This window comes from Heteronotia binoei, chromosome 16 (assembly GCF_032191835.1).
Source record: "Heteronotia binoei isolate CCM8104 ecotype False Entrance Well chromosome 16, APGP_CSIRO_Hbin_v1, whole genome shotgun sequence".
Lineage (NCBI taxonomy): Eukaryota > Metazoa > Chordata > Lepidosauria > Squamata > Gekkonidae > Heteronotia > Heteronotia binoei.
In genome coordinates this window covers 33,046,874-33,070,448 of record NC_083238.1, presented here as the reverse complement: position 1 = coordinate 33,070,448, position 23,575 = coordinate 33,046,874, and the positions used below count along the sequence as shown (strand labels likewise).

Genomic DNA, 23,575 nt, shown 5'->3' with positions numbered 1-23,575 from the left:
AGATTTTCAACAAAAGCTTAGGCAGCCTAATTGGCCCAATAGATACCAAGGTAATTGGTCTTTGTTTTCTGTGTAATTGTTGTTGTTTTGGTAAAGGATGACAATAAGCCATATATGAGAGAGTAGAGCTATGGCTATTCAACAATAGAATTTTATAAAGCAAGCAAATATCTGCACATATATATCTAAATTTGTCATGGAACAGTTTTATATATATATATGTACCTTTAAAATACACACACACACATTAAAAACTAGCTGTATTAAAATTTTCAGTTGGCTTAAAATACATGGCTCTTTTAAAAATAAATTCACAATCCTTATTGGAAAACCTGCTTTTTTACAAAAAAGAACACACTGGGACAAAAAAAGAAATCTGACTTTTAGGACACATTATTCATTTGCGCATACGAATGAGAAAGTTAAAAAGTTGATTTAAATCAATACATTCTGGCTGTGAGGGGTTCTCTTTTATGCTTACACCAAAAACCCTGAGAGTCCTAAACATGATGAAATATTTTTCAATAAGAATGTGTATTCTTCCAGCCACCATAATAAACCACAGCCAGTTTTCAATCCTCACACTCTCCCAGAATGAATTTTTTTAATGTAAAAAGATAATGAATGCTAAAGTACAATATAGAAAGGGGTGCCATAGAAACAGTTGAAGAATGCCACACAGTTGGGATAAAATTATAGACACAAACTCCAATATACATGCATTTCTGACCTCAAAGTACCTATGTGTGAAGCAAGCTTTGTGCACAAATCCTTTTCTAGTTCAGGAACCATCAGGGCTTTTTGGGGGCAGGAACGCAGTTCTTGCTGGCTTGGTGGCAGGGGGTGTGGCCTAATATGCAAATAAGTTCTGGCTGGGTTTTCCCTACAAAAAAGCCCTCCGCAGAACAATGGTGATGTCAGGGGTGTGGCCTAATATGCAAATGAGCTCATGCTGGGATTTTTCTACAAAAAAAGCCCTGGGAACCAGAGTTGCAAAATGGTGCTCTATGAATAGATAGTAATGCTGGATTCCAACATCTGACTCTTGGAACATGCATGCTTGTTTCACCTTTACAATTACTGAACTGAGACTGTGTGAACAGCATCAACCATATTCACTGCCCTCCAAATGACAGATGAACCAAAAATTCATTTTCCTAATGGCATAGTATATCAAGCCACTCTAATGTGAGATGGCTGCCAGGTTCTCGCCCTGGGAACTGCCACTGATCAACTGGATGGTGGGAGGACTTAACATGGTGAGAGAAGACCTAGACCAGCATTACCACTTCCGCTCACACCAGAAGTGATGTCACCGTGTTACGAGCTTAGGTCTCCCCTCTCCGCTGGTAGGTCCCCGTCATTTGCTAAGAGGGACCTGGCGACCCTGTAACATGATAATGTGTTCTGAGTAACATACATTCCTAATTATCAATTTATACTGCTTCCTAATGGTGTCAGACAAATAAGTGGATGACCAGTGCTGAGAGGGGGACAGGGGAATGACCCTATTCATTCTCCTTGACCTCATATCAGCAGCTTTTCATACCATCAATCACAGTATTCTTTTGGACCACCTTTCAGGGTGGGACTGGGAAGCACTGTTCTGTGATGATTTCATCTTACTTCAAAAGCAGGCTTCAAGAGTGTGGTGCTGGAGCACTGGGATTGGCCAGGATTCCCATTTGCCTGCTTATGGCAGGCGACTTTCAGCAAATTGTAGCCTTTGCCAGCTGATACTCAGCTGATCAGTGGCTGGAAACTGAAGGGGGGGGGGTTTAACAATGTTTCTGGGGAGAAAAATTAGAAAGAAAAATTAAGGCCAGTTCTGACCATAAGAGTTCCTACTGATTTCTAGAACTACCTAGAAATAACAAGGGTAGCTCTAGCAACTGCCAGTAACTCTATGGCAAGATTAGCCTTGTCACGTCCAAGTAGATCTAGGAATTGCTATGGTCAGAATTTCCAGTAAGCAGTGGAGAACCTATTTTTCTGATTTTTCTCCCAGGATTCTCCTCCCCCTCAACAACCCTCCCACTGCTTGCCAACCCAACAAAGTCCCTCAAGGTTCTACATGGTGCTCCATGTCTTTCAACACCTATGTAAAGCTGCTGGGAAAAGTCATCTGGAGATTTGGGCTGAGTTTTCACCAATACATGGATGCTCAGATTTATCTTGTGTTTCTAGAAGCTCTCAGGGAAACTGGGCAGCAACCCAGCAAAGGGGCTGAAACTTTGGAACTCCCCCCAAGGAGATTTTTTCCCCTCTCTCTCTTGTTGTCTTCTGCTGCTTTTCAGAAAAAATAGTTTCTGTTGACAGCTCAGTGTTCCCCCAAGTAACTCTTCCCTGGTTTAGGAGGAGATTGGATTTATACCCCACCCTTAATTTGGTGTCTCAGAGTGGCTTACAATCTCTTTTCCCTCCCCACAACAGACACCCTGTGAGATAGGCGGGACTGAGAGAGCTCTCCAAGGACTACTCTTCAGCAGAACAGCTCTGAGAGAGTTATGACTGACCCAAGGTCACTCTAGCAGTTGCATGTAGAGAAGTGGGGAATTAAACCTGGCTCTCCCAGATAAGAGTCCGTGTACTTAACCACTACACTAAACTGGCTCTTAAACTACCCTTAAGTGTTTGTGTATGCTTCTGATATATGTTTTATTTAATAGTTTACATATTTTATATATACATTATTTTAAATGCTGCTTTAAGTGTTTGCTGCCTTGGGGACCCCACTTTAGTGGAATGGTGTCACAGAAATGTTTTAAATAAATATTTTATATTGTTTCATTTTTAAACAAAGGAGAAATAACTATTATTGCTTTCCTGTGATAGTTTAACCCTGGCCACTACAAATCAGCCAGAATAAAAACAGAGTTTAACAGCTGTGCTGCAGTCTGTCAGCAGAACCCATACTGCTTCACTTAATCCCAATTTCTGCATGCATTTTTGTGCCTTTAGTTTTCACCCCCCCCCCCCCGAGGTTTTCCCACTTCTTTTGAGACCACTTTTACCCCAATCTTTTCCTGAAGCAGATTTTGAGTTGGCTTTCCTTGTAATGTTTGTCTGTGTTTTTTTTGTCCCACTCACTTCCAGCCCACTTTTTTGATGACTGGACTGTCATCATTATCAAACTACTTACTCCCTCTCTTCCCCTGCCCCTGAAGATAAGTGTGTTTTAATTTGTATGTTTTTAAATGGACTAAAATATTGATATATCGATAGAGTGTTGTAAAAAGAATTGCGGATTTATACCCTCCCTTCTCCCTGAATCAGAGACTCAGAGACAACAAAGCTTAAGCAGATTCTCTGATTTCCCAGCTTTCAATTTTTTTAAAAAATAAGTATTTAGCTCCTTCTGTCATGGAGATAAATGAAAGCTGGGAACTTACAGAACCTGCTTAAACTATCGTTATATCAATATTTTAGTGCCACTTTTTAAAAAATGCAGCCATATTGACATATCAATGCAACTATGTGCAAAAAATTTCAAGGGTTAGGGTTTTTGCTGAAATGCTGCTAATACCCTTCCTTAAAAGTCCTCATTATTTAAGGCACACACAAAATAAACTCCTTGCACAGCTCTTTGCATATGCAGTTTTGATGCTTCTTTCTCTTTAAATTACCAGTGCCTAGGGATTAGAGCCTGATCTACCAAAATCAATGGAAATTCTTTCACTAATCTCAGTGGGACATGAGATTGCTTTATCAGGGAACAATCCAGAACTATTTATTTATTATATGTTTGTGTTCCACCTTCCTCCCAGTGGGGACCCACAACAGCTGACATCATTCTCCTCCATTTTATCCTCACAACTCTGCAAAGTAGGTTAAGGCTGAGAGGGGGGTGACTAACTCAAGGTCGCTCAGGAAGCTTCAATGACGTCAGCCAGGAGTCTCTTACCCACTACACCATACTGGCTCCATTAAATATGGCAGTTAATTCCATTGACTATTAAAGGTTGTGGATTCTACTGTCACTAATCACACTCCATCCCATGATAGGTGCTTATAAAAGTGCAAATTTTAGAGAAAGTCTGCCAAGGTTTTATTGTAATTCTTAAGCAGGCCTTCCTGAAAATAAGTTTCTTTTTATGCATCGGGGCTTACTCCCAGGAAAGCGTTCTCAGGATTGCATCCTATGGGAGGTTTACTGCCTTCCCCAGACACCAAGCTGCGTTCTGAATCAATACGCAGTTTTAATTATACATAAACCGACAGCCTAAGTCTGAGACTCAGCATGGGTGCATATTTTTTACCTCTGCGGAGAAGCAGCTTGCGTAACATTTCTAACCGCCTTTCGGGGGGACATTAAGGAGCAGTTGGGAGACAACGAACGGCGCTCTTCGGAAAGAACGCAGGCAGTTTTGGTCTGACAGCTCGGGGCCATGAACGATGCCTCAGCGGAAGCCTGACGTGGGCCAACCGTGTGTCTGCCGACATTTTAAAACGACGGCGACTATTTCTTTTTTTAATACAAGCGTAGCGTTGCGGCTTCTACTCTTCCCCACCGGCAGCCGCTGTCACAATAACCGTGAGTGACAGCCGGAACGAGGGAGATTTCAAACCCTCAGCGCTTGAGAGCGAGCGAGCGAGCCCGGCCCAAGGGGAAAGAGGCGCAGCTCGGCAGGGGGATGCGGCGGAGTTAGAGCCAGCAGCGCCGTCAGCGTTGACGAGGCCCTCAGCGGAAACGGAGGGAGAGGAAGAGAAGGCGGCCGCCTCGGGCGTTGGCGGCGTCCTCCCTCCCCGCCCGGTGAGTGGATGGCCGGGCCAAGACCGCGCTCCAACATCGTTCTCTTTCCCCGGGGCCCGAGCTCAGGCCTAGCTCATTGTTTCTCACACAAACCCTGGCAAACAGGAAGCCACCTCGGCAAGGGAGCCAGGGAAGGGGGGGGGGAGAAACCAGGCAGCGGGTGAGCGACAAGCCGCGGCGGCCAGTGAGAAGCCAGGGCGCCGAGCGCCGCAGCCAATGAGCTCGCGGGAGCGCTGGGGAGGAGGCGGGAGTTCCGGGCGGGCTAGGTGGCGGGCGGGAGGGCTGGCAAGGAGGAGGAGGAGGAGGAGGTGGCGGTGGTGTCGGCCGGGCCCCCTCTCCCGCGGCAAGCCCCACCTTTCGGCTTCCTCGCACCGTCAATCAAAATAGCGGGGGGAAACCCCGGAGTGGGGCTCAGGCCGCTGCCACCAACATCACCGCCAACCTCCGCTGCAGCCCGCGCGCACCATAAGCATGTCCCCAGCGGCGGCGGCCGCCTAGCCCCAGTGGCAGCGGCGAGCGGGGCCTGCGCGCGAGAGAGAGTGAGAGAAGGAGCCAGCCAGCGAGAGCGAGCGGGCGAGCAAGCAAGCAAGAGCCTCCTTCCTTCCTTCCTTCTGTCTGTCTCTCTCTCTCCCTCCCTCCCTCCCTGCCAAGTAGGCAGAAGCTCCCGCGCGGCTGCTCGCTCGCTGGCCCGCTCCCCTCTCCCCGCCTTCTCTGCCTCTCTCACCCACCATGACCGGTACGTACGGGCCGCGGCCGGTGCTCCCTCCCGGGGTCCGGCGGCGCGGGCGGGCGGGCGTGTGTCTGCCTGCCTGTGTGGCGCGAGCGGCACTGGCTGAAGCAGCAGCAGGAGGAGCAGAGCCAGGGGGAGGAGGGAGAAGAGAGAGGGGCAGGGGCAGCGGCGGCAGCAGCGCGCGGAGGGAGGAGGGGGGAAAGGGAGGAGGAGGAGGAGGAGGACTCCGCGCGGGAGGGAGGAAAGGCGAGGCAAAGGCGGGCAGGGCGGGCGATGGGGAAGGGAGGGGGCGAGCGCTCCCGTCAGTGAACCTTCCCCTCCCCCCACCCCCCCCCCCACCCCGTTATGCCCGCAGCTCCCGAGAAGCCCGTGAAACAAGAGGAAATGGCTGCCTTGGACGTGGACAGCAGCGGCAGCACCCACGGCGACTATCTGCAGCACGGCAACGGCGCCTCCGCTTCGGCCGACGCCTCTGACGAGGCCGGCACCCCCCAGGTAAGCGCGGGCCGCCTTCCCTCCCTCCCTCCCTCCCCGGGTGACACGTCGCGGGCGGAGGACTCGGTGGCGCCGCCGCTTCCTGCGCTGAGGGGAGGGGAGGGGAGGGAGGGGGGCGGCCGTGAGGGAAAGCGAGAGGGAGGAGGGGGAGGAGGAGGAAGCGCCCCCCGCCCGCCCCCCTCCCCCCCAACCGCCGAGGAGGAGGAGGCGCCCCCCGCCCGCCGCCGCCGCCGCACTAACCGCGACCCTCCTTTCTCCCCACTCGGGCCCCGCCGCGCGCACGTCGAGTAGGACACCCAGCCGTCGCCGCTGGCGTTGCTGGCGGCTACCTGCAGCAAGATCGGGCCGCCCTCGCCGGAGGAGGACGACGACGACGAGGACGACGACGAAGCCTCGCAGTCTGCCGGAGCGGTGAGTGCCCGCCCCGCCGCGCTCGCACGGCCTGCCGGGGGGAGAGGAGAGGCGAGAGAGAGAGAGACACACACCACAACGCAAGATCGCCCGCCCGCCCGGGGGGAGGGACGGGAGACACCGCATAGCACTGCCCGCCCGCCCGGGGGAGGGACGATCGCGAGGCCGACCTGCCCAAAGAGGGGTCCCTCGGATCCCCTGCCTCTCCGGGAGGAGCCGGGCTCCCTGGGGGAGGAGGCGGCGGAGGGACTTCCCCCCTCGCAGCGGCGCCTGCCCTCCTTTTCAAAACGGGGAAGGTGTGTTTGTGCATAGAGGGGGGGGGGAGAGGCGGGAAGCCTTCCTTCTCCTGCCTTCTTTTTAGGCTCTCTTCCCCCCCCCTCCTCAAGGATAAGGAGGTGGCCGTTTTTCCTCTCTGCAGTTGAACGTGAACAGATATCTTCCCCCCCCCCCCCCAATTCTCCCACCTCCCTAAGTATCAGCTGTCACCCCAGAATCCCCTCAGCCATAACACAAAATGAAGGCTGGGCTGGTAACAGAGGATGCACTTTAAGAGTAAAATGGCTGTTGTTGGGGGTGGGGAGGTGGAGAGGAGAGAAGCAGCAGTCAACAGCACCAAACGGAAGCCAGCTGTTTTGAAGGCTGTTTCTAAAGACATGGTTAACTGTGCACTGCTGGTGGTAGAAAGTTTTGACTCCCTTTCCGCGCCTCTCTTGTGGGTTATCCTTGAGATGCCTCCGGAGGCACGGTATGTGAGGCAGGCTGGTTGTCTGGTGAGGGAAATAGAACATAACGTACAACATTCGTGTGCAGACCTACTGGATTTAATATATATATATGGTAGCCTAAAACCTGAATTTTTTTTTTATTGGGTAGCAAGGGAAAGATGGGTAATTAAAGTTAAATAATATTTTTATGGCTGCCATTAAATAATATTTCTGGTGACTATTGACTACATATTTTTGGAGTTGATGTTGAAATTTCTTTTGAAGTGTTTTGTCTGGCAACATAAGTATTGGGAATGGATGTGAGCTTTTATTTTGAAATCAGTATAATGGCTGATGGTACATCTTTGTGCACATGCCTGTTTCCCTGGTGGTTCTCCAAATCGTGTGATGGCTTGCATAAAAGAAGATTGTGATGAAGGAAAACAGAAGATACATCTGTACTTGTTTAGAACTCATGGCACTGTACAAAAGCTTTAGCACAGCTCTGGTTTCAATCCTGTGTGTACTTGGAACTTGCCCTGTTGAAGTTAGTGAAACTTTTGTGTAAACATACCATAAATTTGGTCACATGTTTCATGTGCATTTGCTAAAACCTAAACAAAAGTTACCGTTTAATGTTTTGGTTATTCTCTTCATAATTTAGACATATTACATTCTATACCCATTTGAGTGCTTGTTAAGTCCTTTTAACTTTAGTTCAATGTACAAGGCAATAGATTAAGATTTGTAGCTTCTCATGCTATGAAGAGAACATTCATTATCTTCCAGAACACGCAAGGAAGCTAGTTTGCAGTTCAAGTTAATCGCTTACCCACAGCCTCCCTGAGTTAGTGTATGAGTCTGGATTACAGCCAAATTTTAACTGGCTCATCTGTGTCCTTCCAAATGTGACGCAAAGGAAAAATAATGCAGCAGTGGAGTCTCAGATTCTCAGACAGCCTGAAGCAAGATTTGACATGGGTGAAATACTCTATCCTGTGCTGTATGTATTAAAATAGGAACTAAAATGACATAAAATTAGAGTGTTCATTGATACGGTGGTTTAGGCTTAGAGGATGAACAAGATTTTTAAAAGGTAATTGGGAATTTGTTTAGAGAATGGGAGGGTGAGGTGTACAGAAGGGGGTGGGGAGTCAAAGAGAGAAAACCAACAGATTTTTCCACAGAAAATGTCCCTAAGGGTGTTGGCATATATTCCCAGATCTCCCATGGCAAGGGTAGTTGACTTGAATGGTGGAAAGACTGTCCATGTGGTATAACCCTTCCCCTCAGTGTTCCATCATGTAGTTGATAGGGGAATACAACAGGTTGTTTTATCCATTTGACATTCTGAAGTTCCTTCTGCTTTTAATGATAAGAAATTCTGGGCCTGGGTGTTGTGCACAATGGTACAGCAAAATACACGAACGTGCCACAAAACAGCCTTTATACGTGAACAGTTAACATAGAGTTGTAGAGGAAAAGCATTGGTGTAAAACTTCATGAGAAATATTTAAGGAACACAACACTATTTGCTCTCAAAAAAGTGCATTGATGCAATGGAATACTGACAAAATAGCTACAAAGTGGCATCCTCTTTACACAGTTTCTGACCTCCTTGAGTTATTTTATAAATGGGGAAGGAATTACACATGTATGCTAAAGGGCAGGGATAATGATGAAGTAGATTAAAATCTCCTTACCATTTTTTTTAGTAGTTAGGCTAGTCAGACTAGTATGGAGATCCAAGTTTGAGTGTCCACTTTGTCACAGAAGCTTGGTGGGTGACCTTGGGCCAGTCACATATGCTCAGGGCCAACCTACTTCACAAGGTTGTTGTGAGGATATAAAGCGGAGTTAAAGAGAACAGCATAAAAGCTGCCTTAGGTTGATTTAAGGAGTGTGTGTGCAAATGAAATAAATAGAAAATAAATTACTTGTATAGTGTTTATCTCTTAAGGCTGCAATTCCATGCTCACTTAGAAATGAATCCCACTGAATTTAAAAGGATTTTTGAGTAGACTTACTTAGGATCATACTATACAAACAATAATGATAGATGTTAATTTGACAAAATAATAGGTTTTTCCCCTTTTCCCTTGAGGCATGCCTGATCTGTTTTTAGTCACATTATAGCTTTAATAATCAGGGCTTTTTTTTGAACAGGAATACACAGGAATGCAGTTCCGACTGGCTTGGTGTAAGGGGTGTGGCCTAATATGCAAATGAGTTTCTCCTGGGCTTTCCCTACAAAATAACCCTATATGAAACAATGGTGATGTCAGGGGTGTGTCCTAATATGCAAATGAGTTCATGCTGGGCTTTTCCTTCAAAAAAGCCATGAATAGTATCAAATACAAATATATTTCTAAATTACATTAAAATATTTCAAAGTGATGTTTCGGTATGGATCTTGCAACCTTTGTTTCTGGATTAGAATGTTGTCATTTGTCAGAATGTTGCCTTGACATAGGGAAGTTCTTTCACTGTCTTGCTTCAAAAATAATATTCTCTGCCCATTCCTAATAACTTATTTAATTAGAACTGATTTTGTAGCCTAATACTCTCATTGAAGTTTAATGATTGGTTTCAGGATTTTTTTGTTTAGGATTAACAGAGAATTCATAATCTTGTGTTAAACCCTTCAGTAGAAATTCTAATAAAGAATTTACTTTAAATATCTTCAAATTTTGTACTGACATTAAATAGATGTGCTATAGGCCTGTAGCCAGAAATGTTATCACAGGAGTCTAAAGCTCCAATGAAGGGTGCATTGTAAATCACTGCAAAATGAAAAAGCTAAACAGAAGTATGATATCTTTAAAGTTACTTAATTTAAATTCATTAATTTAAATTAAGTTTTCTTCCAGTTGCTTAAATTATCACCTATGTTCTGGAAGGTCAGTGTTTGACTTCCATTTTTAACAGAGAATTCTGCTGCATTCAGAAGTTATGAACAAACCTTTGTTTGTGATAGATGCAAGGTTGACTTGTTGCTGTGCTTGTATGCTCCCCCACCCCAGCATCGTTGAAGATTAGATGGAAAATTTTCCATTAAACATCTATTTTTTGTAATGTCCGCTTAGGCATCTGTATTCAGGCATTACGGTACGTGCAATTAGATGTCAACCTTCCAAAAACAGGGAGTTTGCAGTTGTGCTTAGTGCTTGCAATGAAGGAAGAGGATGGAACATAAGCGCTACAAGCCACAAATATACCTGAAATGTAAACATTTGTGAAGCTAATATGTTTTTGAAGTATGCTGTACTACCGATCCCTGACCATGAAGAGGAAGTTGGTCTAGATCAGGCAATGTGCTTACCCCCATTGCATGATGGGGAATGGGGACACACCTTCCTCTTGGTGTTTGCCCAGCATGCTTGTCCTCTTTTTGTTGAAGATATCTGTGCATGAGTATAATTCTTGAATATAGCTAATACAGGTAGGCTCAGACCAAGGAGTTAATTCCTGGATTTTGTCTGGAAAGTTCATTGCACAGTTAAAGAGTGCATGTATGTATGAGCTCTATTTAAATGAACAGGGGGCTTCAGGGGCAGAACATACATCCTGAGTGAGCAGAGAGGGAAAGCACATTTTCATCCTTCTCCCTGAGCAAACAGTTTGGTAAACATGCTGCCACATATTCTACCTTAGGCTGGAGGAAGTTCCTCTGTTGGAAGAAAAACCACTTAAGTTGGAGGAATGCTCTGTAGGCTTGAGGAAGGGTTCAATGATAGCGTTCATAAAATGCTCTTTGGGGTGATAGGATGCATGCTATTATCTGATCCAGCTGCCTTCAGGCTTTTTATAAACTTGTATGCCTGTCCCCTCTCCCCCCTGAGATGATGAAGGCCATAGTTCTTGGGTAACATATGGGGTAGGACTGTTGGGGAAAATACATAGGACTTTGTTGAGGGGAGGCGATAGCTAGCTATTAATCTATGTCTCTTAGCATGGGTTCTGAGAGTCATGGCAAAAAATGGTCACTCATAATTGGATTCCTTTTTAGCTCAGGCAGGTTTAGTGATTTCCACCACCGAAAGTTCTCCTTTGCCTTTTCTCCCTCACTCTGGGCACTGGGCTCAGCTACACCCACCAGTTGGTCCTTTAGTGTTCCATGTACACTTGGAGGTTCCTGGTAAGGCCATAACCAGCTCCTTCTCCTTCCTGTCGTATGCTTATCATACAATTTCTTGTCATATGCTTGAAAAAATTCAGTGGTCTCATGCTGCTGCTTAAGGGTTAAAGGTAGCCCTGACTGAAAAAACTGAAGACCACTGCTATAAGTGTTCAGCATGTCCATGTTCTTCTTGCCTGTTTGTTTTCTTCTTTCTTTTTTTTTTTTTACTACTATTTGACTGCCCTCAGCATTCCATGGTTCCTGGAGGGGTGAGCATGCTGTTTTTCAAATTTTTTGTAATTTTAAAACAAATCTGTCTAGTATATGCAGAAAACCCTGTTCTCTACTCTTGTTTACTGCTGCTGATAGTAACATGGAAAGAAAGCAAACAAGAAAGAGCACTAGTGGGATGGGCATGTGAGGATGAGCTTACTGCTACCTGACCATTCTCTGACAGACAACTGGGCAGAATACTGTCGCTATACTGTCATTGTGGTAAAAGGGATAGACTCCTGTTTATTTGGAATAAAGATGAAAATAGAATGTGTATGTGTGTTTCTGTCTTTGTGTCTGTGTGCTGTTATACAATATTCAAGTCATTCCAGTCTGATATTCTGTATTTAGCTCTAGCAATTACTTTGTGTTCCTAGGTAATGGGAAAAACCCTCTGAACCAAAAATGACACCACTTAGGTGCGGGGGGAAAAATGATAATGTTCATAAAATGATCTAGAACTGCCTTAAAGTAGGGATTCAGATCAGGAGTCTCTGAATTTGCTGTATCTGAGTATGGAACATAGTGAGATGGTCAAGCCAGAATAAGATTATGTGTACAGTTCTGGAGAACATGTCTGCGCACCTATAGGGAATAGTGAAAGTGTGAAGATGTTTGGAGCCCTAAAGTTGGTCCTGGTCCCTAAAAATTAAAGTTATACCCAGGCCTGTAGCTACAATGGGCCTCCTGGGACCCAGCCCTTTGACTTACTGCCAAGGCTCCTGACGTCCCATTCAGCACAGCCCCCCCCCCCCCAACTTTCCATCCAGCTGGTTCACAGGAAAACCTCTTTTAATTATTTTATTTTTTTGTACCATGCCAAGCTGTCACTGCAGCCCTTTACGTCCAGGAGCTTGGTGCAAACTGGGAGCAGTTTAGCATGGTGGCTAAACCTGCCAGCCAGGGATAGGGAGTAGACTTACTAGGAGCGAGGAAGAATGCACTGGCCTCCCCTCCTGCTCCGCCAAGTTTGAGAAGCTGGCTGCAAAAGCAGGACAATCTGGTGAGGCTGTGCAGTGGCTGCCCCCTCTCCCTTCCCTCCTGTTCAGCTGTGAATATCCAGTGAGGCCACATGTCATGTGCCCCTCTCCCTTCCCTCCTGCTGGCTCTTGAGAGAGGCTGGGCTCATTCATGAGAGGGCTTCCAGCCTTTGTCAGCCCTCCCATGACCATGGGCCTGGTGTGTATGTGTGTGGGGGGTTTGGCTGACTGTGTGTGTGTGAGACATTTGGGGTCTGTGTAATGGGGAATCCCCCAACTTATTTAAATGCTCCCTGGAGAAAAAGAATTCGGACTACACTACAGGTTATACCTGTGAAATTCCTGTAGTACCTCTTGTGGTCCTTTAGCCTCTGGTAAATGTTACAACTTTGTAAGAAGAGTGAAAATTTCTATTTTAAATATTTTTTGTTATACTTTTTGCTGTTATTGGCAAAATATATTGTGTTCTGTATAGCTCATGTCATATGCAGTGTGCTATTCCTGACATTTTTCTACCTTAAAAAGAACTTGACTTAGGTGGGTAGTTAGTAAGTGAGGGTTAATTTACTCACAGCAGAGCTTTAATGTTCTGGGCTATTTCTAATGCTATACTAATAGATAAAAGAAACATGATTTTCTTCTGAGAGAAGGCCAGGTTTAACTCCTGGACAAGTCAAATGTTAAGGATGTAGTTTATATAGGATTTGGAAATCTGAACTGGACACTTATAATACATGATCCTTAATGAGGAAATTAGTATTCTTGCCATGTATTTTAATTGAAAGAAATTAACCCTTAACATTCTGATGATACAATGATGACAGTGACCCTGGAGTCAGCCACCTGGCCCAAGCCAGAGGCACCTATCCAGGGTAAAGCATAATTAAATAAAATTGTTTGCTTAGAGGTCTGTCTAATCCCCAAATAGTAGAATGTTTCCCAAATCTCTGGTTTTCCCCAAGGAAGGGAAATCTTAATGCTGAGCTAGTATAATCAGTGTCGAGTGTGTTGCTCTCCAAGCCCTCCTTAAGACCCAGAGCTGTCTCTTTGCGGCTTGTCTGCTGACATTGTGGAGACACATTAGTTTAAAAACGGACAGACCTTTCTTGAATTCACTGATAAGCGTATTTCAGATTGTGCTTCTGTTCCTTCACCTAACATTTAGTAAAGTTCTCTGCTCATATACTGCTTTTCTTCGTTGAGCCATTCTTACCTTTTCTGCTGTTCTTTTTTTCCTTTTTAAAATGATGGTTCTTCATCTTCCTTCCTGTCATTTGTCTCAGATAACTCTCATCTTCTTCCTGACAACAGCTCTCTCATGGTTTGCTGTCTGTACAGAGCTTGTTTTCTTCTGAGCACCTCCCCCCCCCCACAACTGGGGGCACTCTTCAACTGTTCCAACAGCTCAACTGACATAGAATCTGTGCTCATAAAGGCATTTCTGAGCTCCCTCTCTCTGTGGGGGAAAAACTGAGTGTTTCATGTTTTCTGTATTTTGAAGCTTCAAGCCGCTTGTGGTGGTGATCTTATAGCTTGATGGCAAATGGCACCATTCCGGATGTCTTTGTTTTTGACTCTGAAGTATTTTCTCATTTTATTTTTATCTCTTTGAAATTCTCTTCTAGTCTTATTTATTTTTAAATAAATAAAATCAAAAATAGATTTGAGACCCAGTGTGGTGTAGTGGTTAAAATGTTGGATAACCACCTGGGTTTAGCCACAGAGTACTCTAAATGCCTGTCTGTTTGTTTGCTTCTCTACTTTGTTCTCCAAAAGGCATTCCTAATATTTAGACACTTCAAAAGCACCGAGAAGCATGATAACTGAAGTAGACCATATTGGGCATTTAAGAGAAAACATGAAAAAAAAATCAGCATTAGGGGAAAAAAAGTACAGTGTTATATAAAATGTGGTAGCAAAAACCAAATTGACTTAAGTGCTCAAAATTGAAAAATTAATAAACCGTGTACTTCCAAGCACAAAATAAACCCATGTTTTTTACAAATTGGAAGTGCAAACAAGTGTAGTTGTATGCTAGAGCTCAATCCCTCCCCCCAGCATTATGAATTTATAGAATGCTTAACTGGGAAGTTAAGTTCTGTTGGCTTCAGTAGAAGCAAAAATCCTAATTAGATCATTTAATGTTTAGTGCAAATCTAATAGTGTTTTTTACAGTATAAAAAATATGCACATAATTCAGTTACACAGTGGCACCATCTAACAGCTCAATTAAGTATTCTCCAAGGCTTTGGTTCTTCCATTTTTTCTGAAGTTTGACTGCTTGTGTCCATCTTTGAAAATCAGGAATGCAAGTGGTATAAACATACCCCAAATAGAGATTGCATAAATTGGTGAGTTCTTCAGTTTTTTCTGCTGGTTGAGTAGGTGAATTACAGTGACATCCAAAGTGGAGTTACACCCTTCTAGGTCCATTAAAGCAAATGTATGTAGAAGAGGGTAATTCAGTTCAGGATTGTACTGTTACAATCCATGGGCAAAAATCTTATTTTTTTAATCTGCTATGATTTTATGTCATAATATAACCAACGCTTTTAAAATGATTTTTGATGCTCTGCTTTACGGTCGGTCAAAATAAATACGAAGAGTTGAAGAACTATATCAAAGACTACGAAGAAGTGGTTTGGTAAGAAGATTCTCCTGTTCAGAATACCTGAAAATACTTTGGCAGCATGAGTTGTTGAAACTCAGAATGGCTTTGTATGTGCCCTTCCATCCTTCAGTTTCAGTTTTTCAGTGCAAAGCAGAGCAAGACATTTTTTAAAATTTTCAAGATAGCTGGAATGGAATATTTAAGAATATTTAGAGTTATATTTGAGATATGGTGCAGTGTAGTGGCTGGAATAATATGAAATGACAATTGGGCAGACATCCATCCCACAAATCTGACTGGGTGACCTTGGGCCAGTCTGTCCCTTGGCATAACCTATCAGGGTTTTGTGAGGGAGGAAAGAGAATCTTGTTTGGCTCTCTGGGTTCTTTGGAGGAAGGGTGAGGGGACATGTGAGTCATTTGAAAAAGGTAGGGCTAAGACAGGTGAAATTCAAGTGTTATTTTTTATTGCTCATGTTTCTTATGTACATAAACAATATTAGCAGACTACCTATACCTTCTCAGACTTAAGTGGCTATGGCAATATGAAGGCCACATTTTGCTGGCAGAAATGCATCTTAAAAGTAAAAGAGAGAGCGACTCCCCCTCCCCGAAGCCATCAAATCCCAAAGCACTGAGTTTCATTTTGTTGCTTAAAATGGTCTTCAGTATTCATTCTTCTCTCCATCTTATCCTCACAACATGTGATGTAGGTTAAGTTGTGCAAGAGTAACCAAGCCCAAGGTTACCCAACGGTCTCCTGTGGCAGAGCAGGGGTTTGAACCTGAGTCTCCCAGATTCTAGTCTGGAACTTGTAACTATTATATCACACTAGCTCCACAGCTTTATTCTTGATGCTAAATCTAACATGGAATCTTTGACAATTCCTGGCAAGAACAAGGAGATGAAAGGCTCTCCCTGGGATGCCGCCTTTATCGTCTTACCAGGAGCAGCTTCAAATGTTAACGTCTTCCTCTTTGTCAGTGTTGTCTGAAAATCAACCAGAACAAAAATTAGAAGGCTGCAGACTGCAGAGATGGGGCGTGTGTGTCATTTCATATAAAAGGTGACCCTACTGTCTGACTGGGTGGCTGAGAACACATGCACGCTGTACTTAATCATAGAGGCATATGATGTGAAGTTCGGAAATTACAATTGTTTACTAAAATCCTCACTATTGTATGCCAGGAAAATTCTCTGAAACCAGGATATTTCAATTTCATTAAATGTATTACAGTGTAGACTTTAGTAGTTGATTGTAAAAAGCTATCGGAAATGTGGGAAATGTACAGCATCTGCTTTCTGTGTCCATCCTTTAAAAAACATTTTAGTTGAACTGCAAAAGCTAAGGCAGTCTAGTCAGTGTCTGAGTAGGAGACTCCTGGGACCTTTATACACAATGGGAGAAGATGGTGCAATATAAATATAAGTCCTAGAATGGAAGAAATGTAGCATGTATTATCATTCAGCTTGCAGGATACTAAACTTTATTCATTTCCATTAAAAGCATCAGTAGTAGTGAGACTATTAACACATTTCCACTTATTTCCTTCATTAGAGAACATTGCCCGAAATGGAAGGTCAGATATCTTGTTACTTTGACTGCATTATTTTTTTTTGTAACCTTGGGCTGAATTCTGTGCCTGAAAATAGAATTCAGCATAAGAGGCTGTAAGAAGTGGAATTCTCTCTGCCTCCAAGCCACACAAAATGAGGGAGGGCAGACAAATTTTTAAAAATCCCTCTTTCGTCTTCTGCCCAGTAGACTTTGACAGGTGGTTGTTGTGGATTGGACAGGAAGAGAAATCAGTTTCCTCCAGTCGCTTAAATTGGCACAGCATAGAATTCAGGCCAAGGTTGTTGGGGAAGAGGGAAGTGCAGTGGAAGTATTGAGAATGAGGCATCTGACTTTCAATGGACAGAATTAGGAAATGTTACAGAAATAGTGGGACGTTTCAGTTATCTATTTACTTCCCAGTGGGGACACAAAACGGTGTGTAACACTCTTCATTTTATTTTCATAGAAACCTTGTAAGGTAGGTTAGGCTCAGAGTATGTGACTTCCCCAAGGTACCCAGCAAGTTTCTGTGGCGATTATGTTTTGGTTTCACAACTGTTGTTGTCTTAGTGCTGGATGAAGCTTAGGATACTCTGAGATGAATGATATCAAGTAGTATCCTCCTTCCATTCTAGATTTTATCTGTTAAATTTATATCCCATTTTTCTTCCTTCATAGAACTCAAGGCAGGGGTAGGGTTTCCAAGAGGTCTCCCATCCAGACCCTGCCCAGAATTAGGCCTCCTTAGCCAAAGAGGAAAGTGTGTGTGCTTTAGCCACATCCCGGCATTTACCTAATAAAGGATTTAGCGTGTCCAAAATAACTAGTGCTTTCTGACAATTATCAGCATTTTTTACTTGAGCCAATTGAGGCATTAGGGGAATTAAAATACATTAAAAGTGTGATTATGTGTTTAAATATCTAACTTTTCAACACAGTACAGTTGGATGATGAATAGTAGGCCATGATTGAGATTTTGCACTTTAAATCAATTATTGTGCATTAGTTTTTATACTTCTGGGCCTGGATTTAAAGAGTTGTCTGGGAGTGGTGGCATCCAGTACAATACAAAGAGCTATATCCTTAGGAATAGAGATAAAAATGTGTTGTGTGTGCACAGAAGTAATAGTCTGTACCAGTTGGGGTCTTTGGCTCTCAGCTTTGGTCATGCAAAAGTTTTATCCTGACTCGTGTACTTCTAATCTTCATTTGTCCTTTATTGTTAAAATATAAATGTTTGATAGTATAGAGATTCAAAGTACGCATTTAAAATATTCACAGAAGTGGTGAAATAAATGGATTTTGGAAATTTTGATGTACTGAATTACCATTAGAATGAGCAGAAATAGAGGAAATTGCATGCTTAGCATATGCCATTTAACCACTGGAAAGTATCAATGGTTAGCTATTCAGTAATTAGTTTTGTGTTGATTTTTAAGATACTGGAGTAATATCCAGTAATTTGGCTTTTAAAAAACATGTATTTGTAGAAGTTTAACTATACAATTCTGTGGTTCTGTACTTTTAAGTATGCTTAATACTGTCCCAAGCTTTATTCAAATTACATGCATACTAGTAATACATTACCTAGTTTTTATTTGTAATCTAACACCAAATAACTTCTAATTTTGTTTGCTTCTATTCAGACAGGAGATTTGGCCTCTGTACAGTTAGCAGGAACTCCAAATAGATGGGAGGTGCTATCTGCTACACCTACAACCATCAAAGATGAAGCTGGCAATATAGTACAGATCCCAGGGGCTGCCACAGTGACTTCAAGTGGGCAATACGTTCTTCCCCTTCAGAGTCTGCAGAACCAGCAGATCTTTTCTGTTGCACCTGGGTCGGATTCATCTAATGGTACTGTCTCTGATGTCCAATATCAAGTAATACCCCAGATCCAGACAGCTGATGGTCAGCAGGTTCAGCTTGGTTTTGCAGCCTCTTCTGACAATGGTAGCGTAAATCAAGAAACTGGTCAAATTCAAATCATTCCTGGCTCCAATCAAACCATAATTGCCTCTGGAACATCTTCTAGTAATATTCAGAATATTTTATCACAGACTGGCCAAGTCCAGGGGGTTACAATTGGAGGCTCTTCTTTTCCAGGGCAAGCACAGGTAGTTGCTAATGTCCCTCTTGGTCTGCCAGGAAATATTGCTTTTGTTCCCATAAATAGTGTTGATCTAGATTCTCTGGGGCTGAGTGGTTCTCAGACCATGACTGCAGGCATTAATGCTGATGGACACCTGATAAGTACTGCACAGGCGATGGATAGTTCAGACACTTCAGATAGGACTGCTGAACAGGTTTCTCCTGAAATGACAGAAACCACTGATACAGACTTATTTGTGCCAACGTCGTCATCTTCACAACTGCCTGTTACCATAGACAGTAGTAGTATACTGGAACAAAATACAAACAGCTTGCCTACCACTACTGGGCAGGTACACTGTTCTGATCTTCAGGGAAATTACATCCAAACATCTGTCTCGGATGAGACACAGGCTCAGAATATTCAGGTCTCCACAGCACAGCCTATTGTACAGCATATACAGCTTCAAGAGTCTCAGCAAACAACCAGTCAAGCCCAAATCGTACAAGGTATTGCGCAACAGACAATCCATGGTGTGCAAGCCAGCCAAGGTATATCACAGCAGGCATTGCAGAATCTCCAGCTTCAGTTGAATCCTGGAACTTTTTTAATCCAGGCACAAACAGTGACCCCATCAGGGCAGATAACTTGGCAGACGTTTCAAGTGCAAGGAGTCCAGAACTTACAGAACTTGCAGCTCCAGAATGCTCCTGGCCAACAGATAACTTTGACACCTGTGCAGACACTCACTCTGGGTCAAGTTGCAGCAGGTGGGGCTTTGACTTCGACCCCTGTTAGCCTAAGTACTGCTCAGTTGCCAAATCTACAGACAGTTACAATAAATTCCATAGACTCTGGTGGCATTCAGCTGCACCCAGGAGAAAACGCGGACAGTCCTGCAGGTATTTATATTATTGTAATTGTTTGCATAAAATAATGGCTTCTTGGCTGCTTTCAAGATAATTATGTTTACTCTGATAAAGTTATATTTTAAGCTGCTTCATGTTCAAATAGAGTTACTTACATTCAAGTGTGGCAATCGATACAATCAAATATTTGCTTTCTTTAATGTACTTCTGCTTATATTAGTCATTTCTATCTGATGCCTGAAATTGATATTTTTTGAGTTACAAAGTGTTTCTTTCAAGTTTAGGTTCCTACAGCCTAGATATTAGGTTTTGAAACCCCTTCTCCATCACTTAATTTAATATTAATGAAGTTGGTTTTTAACAGGTTTAGAGCAAAACCAAGAGACTTGATGGTGTACAATGTATTTTCTTAATTTGGCTTGCAGCTGCTCTGGTGTTACAGCAGCTGAGATGCAAAGGCCAGGATCAAAGAATCTTTAAGGTAGCCCTTTGACTTAAGGAGGCTTTAGAGACTTGTTTTGATGCTGAATATTAATCTGTTCAGAAACTTAGTGTGCGGGTATGTCAAAAGTCTGTGAGCAGCAGATCCCCTTTCCCATATCAAAAGAAAGAAAATGAAACATGGAAACCTTCCATAATGGCTCGGGTGCTGCTTCAGCCTGTGTCTCGTCTCTTAGTTTTTCAAAGCAGAATGTGTACAACATGGTAGCTTCACACAAACCAGTAATGTATGTGGAACATAAACTGAAAAACCATGTATCTGCACCTGTTTTAGCTACTCAATATCTACTTACCTGTCATGTCTTTCATTTAATACAATTCTAGCTGAAAAGTTTGAGTGCCAAAAAGTCCGTTCTACGGGAAGTAAAAATTGTTGGTACTTGTTCAACAGTAAAAATTGAGACCTCGTTGAGAGCCAGCAATTCTCATGCAAATCAAGATTTCTGCATTATCCAGGCGCTGAAGCATATATTAGGAAAGATTCACGTGTGTAAAATAGCTACACTGATGCCCTTCTTGAGTCATATGTTGGAGGAATTGTGTGATGTAGGGCGCTGCATGGACACAGTACTCATTTCCCCCCCTGTGATGGTACTTCGTGCAGGGAACCTTTTGTGAGCTCGAGACTGATCCTAATGCAAGTTAGATGGCAAAGAAGAGTTCATTTGGAGTACTCTTAGGGCAGGTTTTAAAGGATACTAATGCCCAAATTTGTGTCAGAAGCAAAACATGCGTGTAAAGTTTGTATTTTTTTTAAAATCACTGTACATCAGCATGTGCAATGCAAGTTCTAGCATAAACTTTCTGAGCATGTCAGATAGGTAGAATCTGGTCTAGAATAAGTATAAGTGAAGGTTAACTGGTTGATCCTCTAAAAGATGCATCAAAATATGCTTCATATGACTTCAGATTGTGAGGAGCATATTTGCACTAGTATAATTGAATTTTAGTTTTCAGTGCAGTAGAAAAAGACTAATAAAATAGGGAATATACTACTGCCAGTGCCATTCCAAATTGGTGATCAGTGCAGATCTGGTTTACAAATGCAGACGAATGAATAGTGCCACTTCGTACTCCAGATAGAGAATGCCTTCCCTCTGTGAAAAATCCCTAAAATAGAAAATTCTAATAGTGCAGCAGGCAAAATGCTATTTCTTTCTAATGTACTACCTTTCTCTTTGCAGGAAATATAATATATAGGGTAATTTTAAGAAACAAAATTTTCCACCTGAAGTATGAAATAGTATGGTCCATTTACAACTTTATTTTACAGCTTGGTAGATCCTGCCTGATTCTGACTAGTGAGCAAAAGCAATTCTCACTATTTGAGGCTTATTCTTTCTCCTGCTGCAGAGCTCAAGGGATCCTTATTCTGCATTTGTCTATGTGATAAGCTAGCTTTTGAAAACTTGGCTCCAAAAATGCCGGTAATACCTTTCATGCTCTCAAATCCCCCAAGTAAAGAAAGCATCCTATTTCTGCAATCCTTTTTGTGCTAAATCCATTTGCTCCATAGTTCAGGCTTTTGGTTATGAGTATATTGGCAGGAAAAAGATGTGCAAGTTGGGTTTTTTTTTTAAAAAAAAATAGGTGCAGTCTTAGATCTTTTATTTTTTAAATCCTGAAACATAGTAGAGTTACTCCTAATTTTCAAAAATATGTCAAGATTCAACTAATTTTTAAAAATACATACTGAAAAACAGAGGTTAAGTTTGTTCACTAGATTCACTGGACAGAGCAATCTATGCTTTTTAAACATATCACTGATTCAGTTTCATCTTTTTTGTTTTTGCACTTAAAAAGCAGTGAATGTCATTTTACTCGTCTGAAGTAGCAGAATTACTGGTGGTGAACAAATATTGTAAGAATGCTTAGTACTTTTTATAGGGAAATTCAAGTGACAATTGCTGAGAATGTGTTTCTTCGGGTTTTTTTTTACTATTTTAAAAATTCACTAAGACCTTTTCTGCATGCTGGAGTTACTCCTGATTTTGTTAGGAGTTTATCCACAAGCACTGGAATTGTTTTGGGTGGGGTTCTTCTATACATTTGCTCTCTCCCTGTGTATCAGTGGTGTTACAGCACCCCTATATTTTCTTTGAATTTCCAGCTTTCATTTTTTAAAAAGTAAGTTTCTAGTACTCTGTTGCAGAGATATCTTTAGGAGGGAGGGAGAATAGAGACTTATTAGGGTTTGTAGAATCTTTCGGGATCAAGTGCCGTGTTCTACTGGAGAAAGTTTTCCTTCCAGACGTTTCGTTCTCAGCTGTGGAGAACATCCTCAGTGGCGTTGCAGTAAAAAAATAGAGACTTACTTTTTTAAAAAATGAAAGCTGGAAATTCAGAGAATTTGCTTAAACTGTCAACACAACACTACAGCATTGTCGTGATAATTTATAACCTTTTAAAAAATTTGAAATCACTCTCCATAGGAAGAAGGGTTGGTTTAACAACGATAACAGTCCAGCTATTGAAAAGTAGGGTTGATGTGGGTGGAAGTGGGCAGGACAAAGGGAAGTGATAAAAATATTACATGTTAGGAAAAGTCGGCTCAAAATTGGTCTCCAGAAAAAAAAATTGGCTTAAAAGTGGCCTCAAAAAATCCGGAAAAGAATACAAACAAACAAACAAACAAAAACTGAAGTGAAAACTTAAAGGCATAAAAATGCATGGGGTATGGGGCAGTATGGGGCCAGAACCCATTTAAAAAACCCATGCAGAAAAGCCCTTGATGATGGAGCAACCTGATTATTAGAAGAATCTCTAGAAAATGTTTGTCTCTTGACTTTAAAAAAAAAAAATTAAACCCTGTATCTGTTAAACTATAGACAGGATCCAAAGAACTACCTAACTAATTCCATATGCCCAGTATAGCAGTGTCTTTGTGTTGCATGAACAGTAACCACTGTTCACCACCCCTCTTGCTGCATTTTTGTAAGACTGTTCAAGGACTCACCCTATTGAATGCACTCAAGCTGTTCAGTGTGCCCAAAGTATGTCTTAGATACTAGCCAGTAGCACAAATAGTAGATCAAATATGCAGAGATGGGTGGAGTTCTGGATGCACAATAGCTGCACATTGAATATGTGCAAAAAACAACAAAATTACTCTCTATAAATATACAAGTTATTGAAAAGGTCAGCATTGGGTTGAGGCTATAGAGTGTGGATTTGGCATAAGCCAAACTGAATAAATACCTGAAAAAATTGGGATAAGGTGATCCCGAATAAAAGCTGATCTTATTCGGGTGGAGGCAAGGCAAACCTCCCCAGTTGGTCTTCCTTTTTCCAGCTGCCTGCCAGGGTGGGCCAGCTGGGGAAGGCAAGGGAGAATGGGTCAGTTTCAGTTCTCTCTGTTTCCACAGGGAGGGGACTGAAATGGACCACTCCCTCCCTAAGCTGCCTTGGCTTGGGGAAGGAAGGCAAGTCATGCCTCCCTATTTGTCTTCTCTTCCCCAGACCGCCCCACTATGGCA

The 23,575-nt window shown here is 42.8% G+C and overlaps 1 protein-coding gene across 3 annotated transcripts in view; it reads left to right on the top strand.

The window, feature by feature from the left end:
- The first annotated feature begins 5,022 nt into the window (after positions 1-5,022).
- The window catches only part of SP3 (Sp3 transcription factor), a 30,911-nt gene continuing 12,358 nt past the window's right edge, over positions 5,023-23,575 (top strand). The window contains exons 1-4 of one of the 3 annotated variants that reach the window (XM_060257423.1): positions 5,023-5,489; positions 5,839-5,978; positions 6,270-6,389; positions 18,281-19,631. In XM_060257423.1, the coding sequence (XP_060113406.1) occupies positions 5,483-5,489; positions 5,839-5,978; positions 6,270-6,389; positions 18,281-19,631 (1,618 nt within the window). In that variant the 5' untranslated portion in view covers positions 5,023-5,482. Of the gene's footprint in view, positions 5,490-5,803; positions 5,979-6,269; positions 6,394-18,280; positions 19,632-23,575 lie in introns of those variants that run through there. The other 2 variants (XM_060257421.1, XM_060257422.1) reach the window with 2 other exon arrangements.